Source organism: Oncorhynchus gorbuscha, linkage group LG16, assembly GCF_021184085.1.
Source record: "Oncorhynchus gorbuscha isolate QuinsamMale2020 ecotype Even-year linkage group LG16, OgorEven_v1.0, whole genome shotgun sequence".
Classification (NCBI taxonomy): Eukaryota; Metazoa; Chordata; class Actinopteri; order Salmoniformes; family Salmonidae; genus Oncorhynchus; species Oncorhynchus gorbuscha.
The window spans coordinates 17683358-17700906 of NC_060188.1; the positions used below are offsets into that span (position 1 = coordinate 17683358).

Consider the following 17549-nt stretch of genomic DNA (forward strand, 5'->3'; position numbering starts at 1 on the left):
CTTTTAATTTCAAAGTAGTAAATCAACATTCCAACTGAACTGTTATGTTCTAGTACTGAGATGGGGCATGCGCAATTCAACCTGTCGTTGTCGTGACTGGAAATCTGTCAATGTACTGTCCAATTGCAGTATAACTTGACACTGTCCATTAGCAATATATTACAATTGGTATTTACCTTCACAAATTGGACATGCAGTTAAAGGGCTTAAACTCTACTGAACAAATATAAACGCCACATGCAAAGTGTTGGTTTCATGAGCTGAAATAAAAGATCCCATATGTTCAATACGCACATCTCTCAAATGTTGTGCACAAATTTGTTTACATTCCTGTTAGTAAACATTTCTCCTTTGCCAAGACAATCCATCCACCTGACAGGGGTGGGATATCAAGAAGCTGATTAAAGTGCATGATCATTACAAAGGTGCACCTTGTCCTGGGGACAAGAAAAGGCCACTAAAATGTACAGTTTTGTGACAACACAATGCCATAGATGTCTCAAGTTTTGAGGGAGCGTGCAATTGGCATGCTTACTGCAGGAATGTCCTACAGAGCTTTTGCCAGAGAATTGAATGTACATTTTTCTACCAATGTTGTTTTAGACAATTTGGCAGTCTGTCCAACAGGCCTCATAACAGCAGACCACGTGTATGTTGATGTGTGGGTGAGCAGTTTACTGATGACAACTTTGTGAACAGAGTGCCCTGTGGTGGGGTTATGGTAGGGGCAGGCATAAGCTACGGACAATGAACACAATTGCATTTTATCAATGGCAATTTGAATGCACAGAGATACCGTGACGAGATCCTGAGACCATTGTTGTGCCATTCAGCCGCCATCACCTCATGTTTCAGCATAATAATGCTCGGCCCCACGTTGCAAGGATCTGTAGATTCAATTCCTGGAAGCTGAACATGTCCCCGTTCTTCCATGGCCTGCATACTCACCAAACATGTCACCCATTAAGCATGTTTGGAAGCTCTGGATTGACAGGTACAACAGCGTGTTCCAGTTCCCGCCCAATATCCAGCAACATCACACATGTCCATTAACAATATACAGTATGAGTCAAACAGTGTTTCCTCTCCCTCACTCTTAGGTGGTCATTTCAGTCTGTCCATTTTGTGATAGTAAATCCCTATTCAAATATACTGGCAATGGACACTGTCCAATTGCAGTATAACATGTTGAAACTGGCAATATACTGTAAATGTAATGGACATATCGCAATGGGCATTTACCATCACTAATTGGACATGCTGTTACATTGCTGAAACGCCGACCCGTTGAACTCTGGATGGCCTAACAGTGCTAGAGATTCCTCTCCCTCGTTTGTTGGTGTTGATTTCAGCCTGTCATTTTGATGATGGTAAATCACTGCTTAAATATATTGGAAATGGACAGTGTCTTTTAGACATGATATAAAGCCAGTACCAACATTTGCAGTATGAAATGTTGGCACTGGCAATATACACTACAAAACTGTGGACACCTGCTCATCAAACATCTCATTCCAAAATCATGGGCATTAATATGAACTTGGTCCCCCCATTTGCTATACAGCCTCCACTCTTCTATGAAGCCTTTTCACTAGATGTTGTAACATTGCTGAATGAACTGGCTTCCATTCAGCCACGAGCATTAGTGAGGTTGGGTACCGATGTTGGCCAATTAGGCCTGGCTCGCAGTCTGCATTCCAATTAATCCCAAAGGTGTTTGATGGGGTTGAGGTCAGATTGTGCAGGCCAGCCAGGTTCTTCCACACTGATCTCAACAAACCATTTCTGTATGGACCTCACTTTGCACAGGGGCTTTGTCATGCTAAAACAGGAAAGGGCCTTTGACAAACTTGGACGCACAGGATCTTTTAGAATGTAATTTGTATGCTGTAGTATTAAGATGTCCCTTCACTGGAACCAAGGGGTCTAACCCGAACCAGGAAAAACAGCCCAAGACCATTATTCACTATGAAGTGGGGCAGGTAGCGTTCTCCTGGTATCTGCAAAACCCAGATTTGGCTGTCTGACTGCCAGATGGTGACGTTTGATTCATCACTCCAGAGAATGTGTTTTTACTGCTCCAGAGTCCAATGGCCCTACCCTTTACACCACTCCATCCGACGCTTGGCATTGTCCATGGTGATCTCAGACTTGTTGGAAAGGTGCATCCTATGATGGTGCCACGTTGAAAGTCCCTGAGCACTTCTGTTAGGCCATTCTACTGCCAATGTTTGTCTATGGAGATTTCATGGCTATGTGCTCGAATTTATAAACCTGTCAGCAACGGGTGTGGCTTAAATTTACATTTACATTTAAGTCATTTAGCAGACGCTCTTATCCAGAGCGACTTACAAATTAAATGGCCCGGAGCCACTAATTTGAAGGTGTGTCCACATACTTTTGTGTATAAACTCAGCAAAAAAAAGAAACCTCTGTCAACTGCGTTTTATTTCCAGCAAACTTAGTGTAAATGTATGAACATAAGTATCAACAACTGAGAAATAAACTGAACAAGTTACATAGACATGTGACTAACAGAAATTGAATGTGTCCCTGAACAAAGGGGGGGTCAAAATCTAAAGTAATAGTCAGTATCTAGTGTGGCCACCAGCTGCATGAAGTACTGCAGTGCATCTCTTCCATATGGACCACCAGATTTGCCAGTGTTTGCTGTGAGATGTTACCCCACTCTTCCACCAAGGTACCTGCACATCTGTGCCCGGACATTTCTGGGGGGAATGGCCCTAGCCCTCACCCTTCGATCCAACAGGTCCCAGACGTACTCAATGGGATTGAGATCCGGGCTCTTCGCTGCACATGGTAGAACACTGATATTCCTATCTTGCAGGAAATCACGCACAGAACGAGCAGTATGGCTGGTGGCATTGTCATGCTGGAGGGTCATGTAAGGATGAACCTGCAGGAAGGGTACCACATGAGGGAGGAGGTTGTCTTCCCTGTAACACACAGCTTTGAGATTGCCTGCAATGACAACAAGCTCAGTCCGATGATGCTGTGACACACCGCCCCAGACCATGACGGGCTCTCCACCTCCAAATCGATCCAGCTCCAGAGTACATGCCTCTGTATAACGCTCATTACTCGCCGGTGAAGAGCACTTTTTGCCAGTCTTGTCTGGTCCAGCGAAGGTGGGTTTGTGCCCATGGGCGACGTTGTTCCCAGTGATGTCTGGTGAGGACCTGCCTTACAACAGCTCTACAAGCCCTCAGTCCAGCCTCTCTCAGCCTATTGCGGACAGTCTGAGCACTGATGGAGGGATTGTGCATTCCTGGTGTAATTCGGGCAGTTGTTTCCATCCTGTACCTGTCCCGCAGGTGTGATGTTCGGATGTACCAATCCTGTGCAGGTGTTACACGTGGGCTGCCACTGCGAGGACTATCTGCTGTCCATCCTGGCTCCCTATAGCACGGTCTTAGGCGTCTCACAGTACGGACATTGCAATTTATTGTCCTGGCCACATCTGCATGCCTCCTTGCAGCATGCCTATAGCACATTCACGCAGACGAACAGGGACCCTGGGCAGCTTTCTTTAGGAGTCAGTAGAAAGACCCCTTTAGTGTCCTAAGTTTTCATAACTGTGACCTTAATTGCCAACCGTCTGTAAGCTGTTAGTGTCTTAACGACTGTTTCACAGGTGCATGTTCATGAATTGTTTGTGGTTCATTGAACAAGCATTGGAAACCGTGTTTAAACCCTTTACAATGAAGAGCAGTGAAGTTACTTGGATTTTTACTAATTATCTTTGAAAGACAGGGTCTTGAAAAAGGGACGCTTCTTTTTTTTGCTGAGATTTTATAGCATAGGTCCTGCCTGCCAGATAGGTAGGACCAGTCGGCCAGACCTACCTACCTGTTGGGCCGACTAATCCAAACTGGCCAAAAAAGGTGAAGCACAACGAAATCAGGGAAGATCAGATAAAGGATTGTTTGTCTAGAAATCAAATCAAATAGGGAGGTCTCGCAAGACAACTGGAATGCTGGGCCAGCCATTCTTAAATAGCCCCTAGGCCAGCACAGGTGGAACACCTTCCTTCTAATGAGATGACCAACCAGCACAGGTGTAATACAGACTGACTAACAAAGGTGACACCAATCGGTGCACCCGACTTGCTAATGTCCAACCTTTAAATATGAAATGGAAAAACCAAATCCTGTAACACTGGTGATTTTGCTACTGTCAAGCGTGTTTCAGTTTTAAAAAATGTAATGTGCAGTATCTTCGTAGGCTGAATTTGTTATGTATTCTTATGTTTGTCATTTTTCTGCATAACATCCTACTCAACAGCAGAAATATATGTTGGTAGGGCAAGGCTATGTATGTGCACATGGAAGTAAGTGGTTTATGCTTACTATAAGTTAATGAGGCAATACAAATGTGATGTGACTAAAATAAAAGGACATTTAGTTGACTAAACCACTATTTGCATAATTTTTAAAATAACTACATTAAATTATCATCTAGTGGAAAGCCTTCCCAGAAGAGTGGAGGCTGTTATAGCTGCAAAGGGGGGGACCAACTCTATATAAATGCCCATGATTTTAGATTGAGATGTTCAACATGTTGGGTACATCTTGAACAACGTTAGTAGGTGGTGGAAGCATGATAAGGATATTTTATTTGTCGATAGAACCAGATAGGCAGGCCGACTAGATAGCTATGTCCGGTCAGCCAGATAGCTAGGTCCGGCCAGGTGGACCATCTAATCCAATCTGTCCGGCCAACTGTTACAAAATAAGGTCCGGATAGATAGGACTGGTCAGCCGGATTGGACCAGCCGGCCGACTGGTACTAGATACTTAGCTATCAGGCTGGACGGACCTACCTGGCCGGCCCGGACAGACCTACCATGCAACCCATCTCCACGCCTTGTACTAAGACACTGTAACCATTTGCTGAAGTGTCAGGCAAAAGCAAAACACCCTCCTAAATGAATGACTCAACACTTTGTTTTGTAACTCTAGCATGCATGGTGTGAAGGGCTTTGTGTTTTTTATTTTTATATCTGTCTGTTTCTTTGTATAACGTTTTAATCAGTGCATAAAAGGTTATATAAAAAGAAATATGTGAAGGACAAGTTTGTAGTCCAGTCTATTCTAGTATTTTGCACTACAAATAAAATGGGGACACCTGTATTTGAAAAAGCTAGTGATGAGGATATTGTTTTTGTAAATTGGCCTCCAGTGCGGTAGACGATGACATATGCATTAATTTACTAGGCTAACTGACGATTGACGTGACTGAGGTGAAGAGCTTTTTGAGTTGATGCGACATGGTTACAGTAACCATTTGAACAGTTTGACAGTGTATGGAGGAGTGGAAAGATCGTGAAGATGTGGATATTGACAGCGAGGAAGAAGGAAATGACATTAGGGAAGCGGTATGGTGTGGAAGATTGGCGTCAAGTACAAAAACTATTTAAAAATACCCTGGTAGCTCAAATTGAATGTGACGAGGGTGAGGGTGAATTACCTGCGGTGGCAGGTGTGGTGAAGACCACCGAGTTCGAGCCTCGCCCCAATGATTCTGGCCCAGTGCGAGTGAGATATTTTCCTTTTGGCTGATCCATATGTGGTGTCAAGTTGGGTGGAGAAGGGGTTGGGGACTGTTGAATCTGTGAAAGGAACTCGAAGTGGACTCGTGAAAAGACCTGTGACTTGCTTTGCTCTCGGGAGCAGGGTTTCTTTCAATGGAGCGCTAACTGGGGTGGCGTTAGGTTCTGGCACCCGCCGTTTGGTGCAACGCAAGCCCAGTGGAGAGCGTTGTGAAACAGAGAAGACGGTCTATCCTGCTGAGTTTTGATGAAGTATTGACTCGACAAAGTCAAGTTAGGAAATGTCAGTTATTTCGTGACCGCTTTTGTCCCAAAACCATTAGTGTTTTAGGTGCCAAGCTTATGGTAATGTTGCAGCAGTGTGTAGGAAGGAGATGTGATTAGTGTGCAGGAGGGCATGAGACAAGGGAATATGTAGTATTGGTGGGAAAAGCTGTGTGTAAATTTGCAAGGGTCAGAGTAGTACAGAAGGTGTTGTATGCTGCAGCAGTGAAGAGAGTATAAGAGGAAGATGGATCCAGGGTGAGACCAATAGAGAGTGAAATGAATAAGGCGCTTCAGTAAGATTGGCTTCTTTAGTGTACATAGTGTCGTGGAAATTCTAGTCAAGTGAGAGAGACTTGTCATTTCTTCAAACAATCAATCTTTATTTGATATTTATTAATTATTGCAATAATGGAACAATTTTAAAGGGAGAGATAGGGACACCCCATCCTCTCCTGACGGAGAAAATAAAAATGTTGTTAAATCTTAATCTGTCCAAGCAATTAAACATTTGAATTCTTATTTTCTATTTTACTTTCTAGTTAACTTCCCATTTCCTTTCTTTCCCACTTTCTTTGTTACTTTTCCTAGTCTACATATCTGTTTACTTTAACTCAGAAGCCCTGAAAAAAGGTTAATCACTATCACCCTGTACATTTCTCTTCCATTCAAATACTTGTTTCCCTCTACAATCTCTCTGTCTAACATTACTTTACCAGGTGAACAAAAAGTTTTAAAATATAGACAAAACAAACATGATAATTTATGTTAAAAGGGAGGTCACTGTCCTCCCTCCACTTTTTAATAATTTGTGTTTTAATCCACTCCAACATTTACTATATATAAAATAACCAAACTCCGTTGGATATTCACTATTTGCTTCAGACTCATTAAATGTCTATTTTATGTAATGCTCCGAATTTATAAACTACATCGGCCAATTTCAGAAGGGGAAATATACATTTCTAAAGTAGCTCTCGAGACGAGATTTCGTTATCATATCATGCCTGGCACTATCCACCAGTCCCCTGTAGATGGCGCTCTCTGTCCATAATATGTTTGGCGCCTGAGGTGGCGTAGATAAGAAAGACACTTTCCATTTGGCCTATCACGATTTGGTTTAGAACGCAAACCTTTAGAATATCAACAAAAACCCCATCGGGACTACAATAAATTATAGCCTTAAGTTTAAAACCAAATCTATACATGTTCAACATTTCAATGGTACTATTTAACAGAGCATAGGTTTTGTTTCAAAATGTATTACCAGGACGGAGGGCATCCCATGTATTTATAGTTCTATTGGTTAGGGGGTAAATCACTTCCCCTTACTTTTACCCAAAGTGGACATATGCCAATATTTTTGTGCGACTATTTCCCAGACCCTGTATAGACAATCATGTAATGTTTTAACCTTATCTCTGTCAAATGATCCATTTTTGTATTTTTATTGAACATTTATTTAGCTTGGCATGTCAGTTAACATGGTCCTGTGTGGCTCATTTGGTAGAGCATGGCGGTGGCCATGCCAGAGTTGTGGGTTCGATTCTCACGGGGTGACCAGTTTGAAAAAATATGAAAATATGTCTGCACTCACTACTGTAAGTCGCTCTGGATAAGAGCGTCTGCTAAATGACGTAAATGTAAATGTAGTTAACAACACATTCTTATTTACAATGAAGGCCTACCAGAAGGCAAAGGTCTCCTGCAAGAACAGGGCTGGGATTTTTAAAAATTATAATACATATAAAACACACATCACGACAAGAGACAACACAACACAACACTACATAAAAAGAGACCTAAAACAACAACATAGCAAGGCAGCTTCATATGACAACACCGCATGGTAGTAACACATGACAACAACATGGTAGCAGCACAACATGGTACAAACATGAATTGGGCACAGACAATAGCAAAAAGGACAAGAAGGTAGAGAGAACAATTCATCATGCAAAGCAGCCACAACTGTTAGTAAGAGTGTCCATGATTGAGTCTTTGAATGAAGAGATTGAGATAAACAGTTTGAGTGCTTGTTCCAGCTCGTTCTAGTCGCTAGCTGCAGCGAACTGAAAAGACGAGCAACCCATGGATGTGTGTGCAATGGGGACCTTTAACAGAATGTAACTGGCAGAACGGGTGTTGTATGTGGAGGATGAGGGCTGCTGTAGATATCTCAGATAGGGGGGAGTGAGGCCTAAGAGGGTTTTTATAAATAAGCATCAACCAATGGGTCTTGCGATGGGTGTATAGAGATGACTAGTTTACAGAGGAGTATAGAGTGCAGTGATGTGTCCTTTAAGGAGCATTGGTGGCAAATCTGATGGCCGAATGGTAAAGCACATCTAGCCGCACGAGAGTACCCTATAAATTATGTCTGTAATCTAGCATGGGTAGGAATCAGGGATCAGGGTTAGTTTGGCAGCTGGGGTGAAAGAAGAACGATTACGATAAGAGGAACCCGAGTCTAGATTTAACTTTAGCCTACAGCTGTGATATGTGCCGAGAGAAGGACAGTGTACCGTCTAGTCATACTCCAAGTACTTGAATGAGGTGACTACCTCAAGCTCTAAACCCTCAGAGGTCATACCGGTGGGGAGAGTGGCATTCTTCTTACCAAACCACATTACCTTTGTTTTATAGGTGTTCAGAACTAGGTTAAAGGTAGAGAAAGCTTGTTGGACACGAAGGAAGCTTTGTTGTAGAGCATTTAACACAAAATCCTGGGAGGTGCCAGCTGAGTACAAGACTTTATCATCTGCATATAAATGGATGAGAGAACTTCCTACTGCCTGAGCTATGTTGCAGATATAAATTGAAAAGAGTGTGGGGCATAGGATCGAGCCCTGGTGTACTCCCTTGGTGACAGGCAGTGGCTGAGAAAACAGATGTTCTGACTCTATATACTCCATAAAGTGACCAACTCAGGATACTTTTTTCACCCCTTACATATGTCTATGTTTGGGTGTGCAAGTTTGTATATTATTACTATTATTACTTCATCAAATCTCCAGTAATCGACTATACACACAAACAATCTCACTTTGTAAATATGTTCACAGAATCCATATACAGTGGGGAGAACAAGTAATTGAGACCCTGCCGATTTTGCAGGTTTTCCTACTTGCAAAGCATGTAGAGGTCTGTAATTTTTTTTATCATAGGTACATTTCAACTGTGAGAGACAGAATCTAAAACAAAATCCAGAAAAACACATTGTGTGATTTTTAAGTAATTAATTTGCATTTTATTGCATGACATAAGTATTTGATACATCAGAAAAGCAGAACTTAATATTTGGTACAGAAACCTTTGTTTGCAATTGCAGAGATCATACGTTTCCTGTAGTTCTTGACCAGGTTTGCACACACTGCAGCAGGGATTTTGGCCCACTCCTCCATACAGACCTTCTCCAGATCCTTCAGGTTTCGGGGCTGTCGCTGGGTAATACAGACTTTCAGCTCCCTCCAAAGATGTTCTATTGGGTTCAGGTCTGGAGACTGGCTAGGCCACTCCAGGACCTTGAGATGCTTCTTATGGAGCCACTCCTTAGTTGCCCTGGCTGTGTGTTTCGGGTCATTGTCATGCTGGAAGACCCAGCCACGACCCATCTTCAATGCTATTACTGAGGGAAGGAAGTTGTTGGCCAAGATCTTGCGATACATGGCCCCATCCATCCTCCCCTCAATACGGTGCAGTCGTCCTGTCCCCTTTGCAGAAAAGCATCCCCAAAGAAGGATGTTTCCACCTCCATGCTTCACGGTTGGGATGGTGTTTTTGGGGTTATACTCATCCTTCTTCTTCCTCCAAACACGGCGAGTGGAGTTTAGACCAAAAAGTTACATTTTTGTCTCATCAGACCACATGACCTTCTCCCATTCCTCCTCTGGATCATCCAGATGGTCATTGGCAAACTTCAGACGGGCCTGGACATGTGCTGGCTTGAGCAGGGGGACCTTGCGTGCATTGCAGGATTTTAATCCATGATGGCGTAGTGTGTTACTAATGGTTTTCTTTGAGACTGTGGTCCCAGCACTCTTCAGGTCATTGACCAGGTCCTGCCGTGTAGTTCTGGGCTGATCTCTCACCTTCCTCATGATCATTGATGCCCCACGAGGTGAGATCTTGCATGGAGCCCCAGACCGAGGGTGATTGACCGTCATCTTGAACTTCTTCCATTTTCTAATAATTGCACCAACAGTTGTTGCCTTCTCACCAAGCTGCTTGGCTATTGTCCTGTAGCCCATCCCAGCGTTGTGCAGGTCTACAATTCTTTCCCTGATGTCCTTACACAGCTCTCTGGTCTTGACCATTGTGGAGAGGTTGGAGTCTGTTTGATTGAGTGTATGGACAGATGTCTTTCATACAGGTAACGAGTTCAAACAGGTGCAGTTAATACAGGTAATGAGTGGAAAACAGGAGAGCTTCTTAACGAAAAACTAACAGGTCTGTGAGACACAGAATTCTTACTGGTTGGTAGGTGATCAAATACTTGTGTCATGCAATAAAATGCAAATTAATTACTTAAAAATCATACCTTGTGATTTTCTGGATTTTTGTTTTAGATTCCGTCTCTCACAGTTGAAGTGTACCTATGATCAAAATTACACACCTCTACATGCTTTGTATGTAGGAAAACCTGCAAAATCGGCAGTGTATCAAATACTTGTTCTCCCCACTGTATAGCCCAACCTTGTAACATTTCCTTAATCCACCACAACTGTCTCAATGTGTCGAACTAACACATATCTACTGGATGAGGTGGCCAAATATTCGGAGTCCTCTGTGTTCTCCTGCGTGTACTAAGAACTGTTTGTTCTTAGAATAGAGGATAAGGAGAAACTTTGTTCATACAAGTTTCAGAGTACAGAGGGTAGGAGTAAGAACATGAGATGTGCACAGCTGTGGTGAATTAGGTACAGAGTTATGTGAAAACAGCAACTTTCACAATCAGAGTAACAGGATTGTACACACCTATCATTTATTTAAACCTTAAAGTAATGCTAATGCTAATTTTACCCTTACAATAGCCATGGTTGTCAACTGTACCCCGGAAATCACAAAACATAGATGTGGTGGTAGCTGCAAAGAAATACTTTGATTTACAAGATTTTACTTTAGAAGAGATCCAAGGTGTGTTGAATGATAGACAGTGTCCTGTCCTCCTAGCTGCCGGCCTGGTGTAGGATCAAATGACATTGTATTTGTCACATGCTTCGTAAACAACCGGTGTGGACTAACAGTGAAATGCTTACTTACAGACCCTTCCTAACAATGCAGAGAGAAAGAAAATAGAGAAATAATAGAAAAGTAAAACAAGTAATAAAAGATGCACAATGAATACCAGTACTGAGTCAATGTGTAGGGGTATGAGGTAATTGAGGTAGATATGTGCAGTCGTAGCCAAAACTTTTGAGAATGACACAAATATTAAGTCTGCTGCCTCAGTTTGTATGATGGCAATTTGCATATACTCCAGAATGTTATGAAGAGTGATCAGATGAATTGCAAAGTCCCTCTTTGCCATGAATATGAACTGAATCCCCCAAAAACATTTCCACTGCATTTCAGCCCTGCCACAAAAGGACCAGCTGACATCATGTCAGTGATTCCCTCGTTAACACATTTGTGAGTGCTGACGAGGACAAGGCTGGAGATTACTTTGTTATGCTGATTGAGTTCGAATAACAGACTGGAAGCTTCAAAGGGAGGGTGGTGCTTGGAATCATTGTTCTTCCTCTGTCAACCATGGTTACCTGCAAGGAAACATGTGCCGTCCTCATTGCTTTGCACAAAAAGGGCTTCACAGGCAAGGATATTGCTGCCAGTAAGATTGCACCTAAATCAACCATTTATCAGATCATCAAGAACATTAAGGAGAGCGGTTCAAATGTTGTGAAGGCTTCAGGGCGCCCAAGAAAGTCCAGCAAGCGCCAGGACCGTCTCCTAAAGTTGATTCAGCTACGGGATCGGGGCACCACCAGTACAGAGCTTGCTCAGGTGCATCTGCACGCACAGTGTGGCAAAGACTTTTGGAGGATGGCCTGGTGCTAAGAAGCGCAACAAAGAAGCCACTTCTCTCCAGGAGAAACATCAGGGACAGACTGATATTCTGCTAAAGGTACAGGGATTGGACTGCTGAGGACTGGGGTAAAGTCATTTGATGAATCCCCTTTCCGATTGTTTGGGGCATCCTGAAAAAAGCTTGTCTGGAGAAGACAAGGTGAGCGCTACCATCAGTCCTGTGTCATGCCAACATTAAAGCATCCTGAGACCATTCCTGTTTGGCCCTGTCCGGGGGTGTCCTCGGATGGGGCCACAGTGTCTCCTGACCCCTCCTGTCTCAGCCTCCAGTATTTATGCTGCAGTAGTTTGTGTCGGGGGGCTAGGGTGAGTTTGTTATATCTGGAGTACTTCTCCTGTCCTATTCGGTGTCCTGTGTGAATCTAAGTGTGCGTTCTCTAATTCTCTCCTTGCTGTCCCCAGTCCACCTGACCGTGCTGCTGCTCCAGTTTCAACTGTTCTGCCTTATTATTATTCGACCATGCTGGTCATTTATGAACATTTGAACATCTTGGCCATGTTCTGTTATAATCTCCACCCGGCACAGCCAGAAGAGGACTGGCCACCCCATATAGCCTGGTTCCTCTCTAGGTTTCTTCCTAGGTTTTGTCCTTTCTAGAGAGTTTTTCCTAGCCACCGTGCTTCTACACCTGCATTGCTTGCTGTTTGGGGTTTTAGGCTGGGTTTCTGTACAGCACTTTGAGATATCAGCTGATGTACGAAGGGCTATATAAATACATTTGATTTGATTAATGTGTGGGGTTGCTTCTCAGCTAAGGGAGTGGGCTCACTCACAATTTTGCCTAAGAACACAGCCATGAATAAAGAATGGTACCAACACATCCTCCGTGAGCAACTTCTCCCAACCATCCAGGAACAGTTCAGTGGTGAACAATGCCTTTTTCAGCATGATGGAGCACCTTGCCATAAGGCAAAAGTGATAACTAAGTGGCTCGGGGAACAAAATATCGATATTTTGGGTCCATGGCCAGGAAACTCCCCAGACCTTAATCCCATTGAACAACTTGTGGTCAATCCTCAAGAGGTGGGTGGACAAACAAAAACCCACAAATTCTGACAAACTTCAAGCATTGATTATGCAAGAATGGGCTGCCATCAGTCAGGATGTGCCCCGAAGTTAATTGACAGCATCCCAGGGTAGATTGCAGAGGTCTTGAAAAAGAAGGGTCAACAGTGCAAATATTGACTCTTTGCATCAACTTCATGTAATTGTCAATAAAGGCCTTTGACACTTATGAAATACTTGTAATTATACTTCAGTATTCCATAGTAACATCTGACAAAAATATTTAAAGACACTGAAGCAGCAAACTTTGTCGAAATTAATATTTGTGTCATTCTCAAAACATTTGGCCACGAATGTACATGTTCAGGGTCCTGTTGGTTACAGACATGGTGCATCGGTACATCTTGCCTTGCGGCAGAGAGACCAGTCTATGACTTGGGTGGCGGTAGTCTTTCAACATTTTTAGGGCCTTCCTCTACCACCTTAGTTGTCTGCAAACATAATGATGGTGTTGAAATCTTGAGCGACCACGCAGTCGTGAGTGAACAAGGAGTACAGGACAGGACTAAGCACGCACCCCTGGGGGGCCCCCATGTTGAGGGTCAATGTGTCGGATGTGTTGTTGTCTTCCATCACCACCTGGGGGCATCCCGTCAGAAAGTCTAGGATCCAGTTTCAGAGGGAGGTGTTCAGTCCCAGGGTCCTTAGCTTAGTGATGAGCTTGGCGGGCACAATGTTGCTGAACGCTGAGCTGTAGTCAATGACCAGCATTCTCACGGAGGTGTTCCTTTTGTCCAAGTGGGAAAGGGCAGTGTGGAGTGCAATACAAATTGTGTTATCTGTTTAGGCTGTATGCAAATTGAAGGGGATCCAGGGTGTCTGGGATGATGGTGTTGATGTGAGTCATGACTAGCCTTTTTAAAGCATTCCATGGCTACAGTTGTGAGTGCTACGTAGCGATAGTCATTTAGATAGGTTACCTTGACGGTTGTGGTTACAGGGACTATGGTGGTCTGATTGAAACATATTGGCATTACAGACTCAGTCAGGGACAGGTTGAAAATTCCAGTGAAGACGCTTGCCAGTTGGTTAGCGCATCCTCGGAGTACACGTCATGGTAATCCGTATGGCCCTGCGGCCTGAATATTGACATGTTAAAGGTTTTAGTCACAGAGAGCGTAATCACACAGTCGTCCGGAACAGCTGATGCTCTCATGAATGGTGTTCTTCAGCTTGCAAGCCTCCCCCATACATAATGGGCCTCCCGGGTGGCGCAGTGGTTAACAGTTCTTTTTTGTTTCAGACAATTCTCCAAAAAGTACAATCTTTGTCCTCATGTGCAGTTGCAAACCGTAGTCTGGCTTTTTTATGGCGGGTTTTGGAGCAGTGGCTTCTTCCTTGCTGAGTGGCTTTTCAGGTTATGTCGATATAGGACTTGTTTTTACTGTGGATATAGATACGTTTGTACCTGTTTCCTCCAGCATCTTCACAAGGTCCTTAGATGTTCTGGGATTGATTTGCACTTTTCGCACCAAAGTATGTTAATCTCTAGGAGAAAAAATGCATCTCATTCCTAAGCGAATCCAACATTTTCGATTAACAAATAAGGTTTTATATGTAAGATGGTTAAATAAAGAGCAAAATGATTGGTTATTATTTTATTATTTTTGCGCTGGTCCTATAAGAGCTCTTTGTCACTTCCCACAAGCCACGTTGTTACAAAAACTCACACTCATTCTTATGTTTAATAAATGTATTGTATAGTGTGAGTGTGGCAGGCTTACAATGATGGCAACAACAAAACAAACATTTGAGAGTGCGCTGACCCTGGTGCTATGCTGCTGGAGGTTGAATGTTTGAAGAGGTATGGGACTATACAACGTTTGGGAACCACGGCTCTAAGGCAGTTCAGAAAGCTGACTGAGGACCTTATTACTGATGTTTGTTTTTTATGGCCGTGCCTTTTTTTCGTTTTTTTATTTTGTGTTAATATTTTGATGTCTGTAGTTTCTGTAATTCAGGGCTGCTCATCTGTAAAAGAGACCTTGGTCCCAGTATTCAAACCTTTATTTAACTAGGCAAGTCAGTTAAGAACGAATTCTTATTTACAATGACAACCTACACCAGCCAAACTCGGACAAAGTTGAGCCAATTGTGCACGCCGCCCAATCACAGCCAGTTATGAGACAGCCTGGATATGGACTAGGGTGTCTGTATTGACGCCTCAAGCACTGAGATGCAGTGTATTAGACCGCCGCGCCACTCGGGAGCCCTGAGTATGACTCCCTGATAAAATAAAGGTTAAATGTAATAGTAGTGAGGTTTTAATGGGTGAAGGATTAGTTCGTAGGGCAATTTCCCCTCACCTTTTTATTTCAAGAAGTGTATTGAATTCACACTCCAGAACATTAAACTGACACCGCCCACACAGTAGGTGGCGGCATGCACCTCTAACAAAGGTTTGCGGACCGCCATAATACCATAGAATATTGACATGCTGACGTAAATGATAAGCCGAAATTCAACATGGCCGATAACATGTGAAAGAAAACCACATCTGGACAAATGTAGCCAATATATCAGTAATATACTTAGCTTTGAGAGTCGTTTGAAATGTATTTTATATATATATATAATGTGGTTGATTTGTGTTTTGCACTAGTTTAGCTACTCATGACACAATTGTTTGGTCATTAGCTAGTTGACATTTTTCGAATAGCTAGCTAGATACAACGCTAACGTTAGCTAGCCACCAACAACAAGCCTGCGATTTTTTGCCGTGAGGACCTGTGCTAGCTCGCTGGGAGACGGACAAGTGTGGCTCCGATTAATTTATGGATTTCCACGTGTTTAATTAGACGGCTTCGTATGCTAGCTACTTTGCCTCGAAGTTTGTTGTTTTGTTTGGGGTTCGGGTGGAGTCTCTCACCGATAGCATTTTTTTGTCAAGTAGCTAGCCGGCTTTAGTTTACGTTGACACATAACGACTAGAGAGCACACCACTAGTTGCAGAACGGCCTAAAGGAACTGAGCCCTTCTACATAAAAAAGCTAACATGGATCCGAAGCGTGGATACAGCAGAAGACATCAAAACAGCAGCGATTCGAGCAGTAACAGCCCGGGGTCGCCAGCCAGTCCTGCACCGGGAGTCAGCAAAGCAGCGGCGGCCAATTCATTTGCTAATGATGGAAGCTTTATGGAGATGTTCAAGAAAAAAATGGAGGAAGAAAAAATGAAAAAAGAAATGGACCAAGGATGCGGTGATAACAGTACTGCTGACGGACAGTCGACACAGGAAAAGAAGACTCCAAGTGTGACCAGCTTTGTAAGGGGTTTGGCTGTTGTTAGCTATATATTGTAGCCAATGGCAATGTCTCAATTAACAAATTAAACTTTTTGAAATCCACCACACACAGCTCACGTTAGTGTATAGTTACATCACCATAGAGGGATACATTCACACGTGAAGAGGTGCACTGCAATGTCACCAAGTAACCTGAGATCCACATCAGGTCTAGACATTGGAAAGCATTCATTAGCTACTCGACTTCAGGAATGTTTTCGGTGATAACATAGGCTTTTTCTTTCTTCTCTCGTCTTGTGTAGTCTCCATCATTGGCAGTCCACCTGCAAGGGCTCGTATAACGGTTTCAGTCTTCTATCCCCTAACCCAGGTGGGGAAGCGCAGAGGTGGCTCTAAATTGGCCCTCAAGACTGGCATGGTTGCGAAGAAACAGAAAGTGGACCCTGAGGTTCAAGAAATATTTTTCCTGATAGTTTTGTCATGACATTGTCTTCATGAAATACCACTTGCCTTCTAAACCATTGTGTAATTATGTATTCTGTTTTCCAGATGGAGGGCAAGGGGGATGCCTGGACAAAATACATGGCAGAGGTGAAAAAGTATAAAGCCCACCAGTGTGGCGATGATGACAAAACCAGGCCTCTGGTCAAATAGACTCTGGAGGACCTTTTAGAAAGAAACCAAGTGATTGGGACAGCCATCAAACCTTCTGCATACTGCCAGACTCTCAGCTGTAGAAGCGATCACCTATTTTAATGTTTAATCTTGTTTTTCCTGTTTTCTTTTTGGGTTTAAATGAATGTTAGCTTGTGTGCTGTATGGGGCAATAGCATTTTGACGTAGAGTTAAAGGCTTTTGGGATTGTATTGGAGTACATTACTGGTCCTGCTTGATTATTTAAGGGTTATACTGTCAGGATTGTAGCTCCTGGAATAAGTTGAGTAATTTTTTGAGTTTGAGATGGCATTTGATGTCAGCTTAAGTTGAAATTATAAGCACCGCCCATTGACCTGTGTGTTGTGCCTTGGGTGTGTTGGCTTTGTCTGGACCCAGAACCCTAAAGAACCTCTGGTGGACGCACAGAAAGTTGTGCAGCCTTGTGTTGATTCATTTGACCTTTTGGGCTGCTTTGGATAAGCAACCGTCAGGTAGTGTCTCCGGTTAGATTGTTACCCGTCAAATAAACATTTGATTAATCAGACTCCAGGTAGCATGGTAAAGTGTTTCTTTGCAATGCTGACCATTTGTGGATTATAAGAGCTGATAGATTAACTTTTCACTGTGGATGTTATTGGTTTGTTTTCCATTTTTATAAG

General features: G+C 43.1%; 1 protein-coding gene across 1 annotated transcript; it reads left to right on the top strand.

The window, feature by feature from the left end:
• Window positions 1-15422: 15422 nt before the first annotated feature.
• On the top strand, window positions 15423-17434 carry LOC123999311 (telomerase RNA component interacting RNase-like). Its single transcript, XM_046304932.1, has 3 exons — window positions 15423-16254; window positions 16604-16681; window positions 16783-17434. Exons 1-3 carry the CDS (start codon window positions 15985-15987, stop codon window positions 16885-16887), a joined length of 453 nt encoding a protein of 150 aa, XP_046160888.1. The 5' UTR covers window positions 15423-15984; the 3' UTR covers window positions 16888-17434.
• The last annotated feature ends 115 nt before the right edge of the window (window positions 17435-17549 follow it).

Coding starts and splice junctions, on each gene's coding strand:
- LOC123999311 (XM_046304932.1), top strand. CDS start 15,985: ATGGATCCGAAGCGTGGATACAGCAGAAGACATCAAAACAGCAGCGAT. Junction 16,255..16,603: donor CTCCAAGTGTGACCAGCTTT/GTAAGGGGTTTG, acceptor CCCCTAACCCAG/GTGGGGAAGCGCAGAGGTGG. Junction 16,682..16,782: donor AACAGAAAGTGGACCCTGAG/GTTCAAGAAATA, acceptor TCTGTTTTCCAG/ATGGAGGGCAAGGGGGATGC.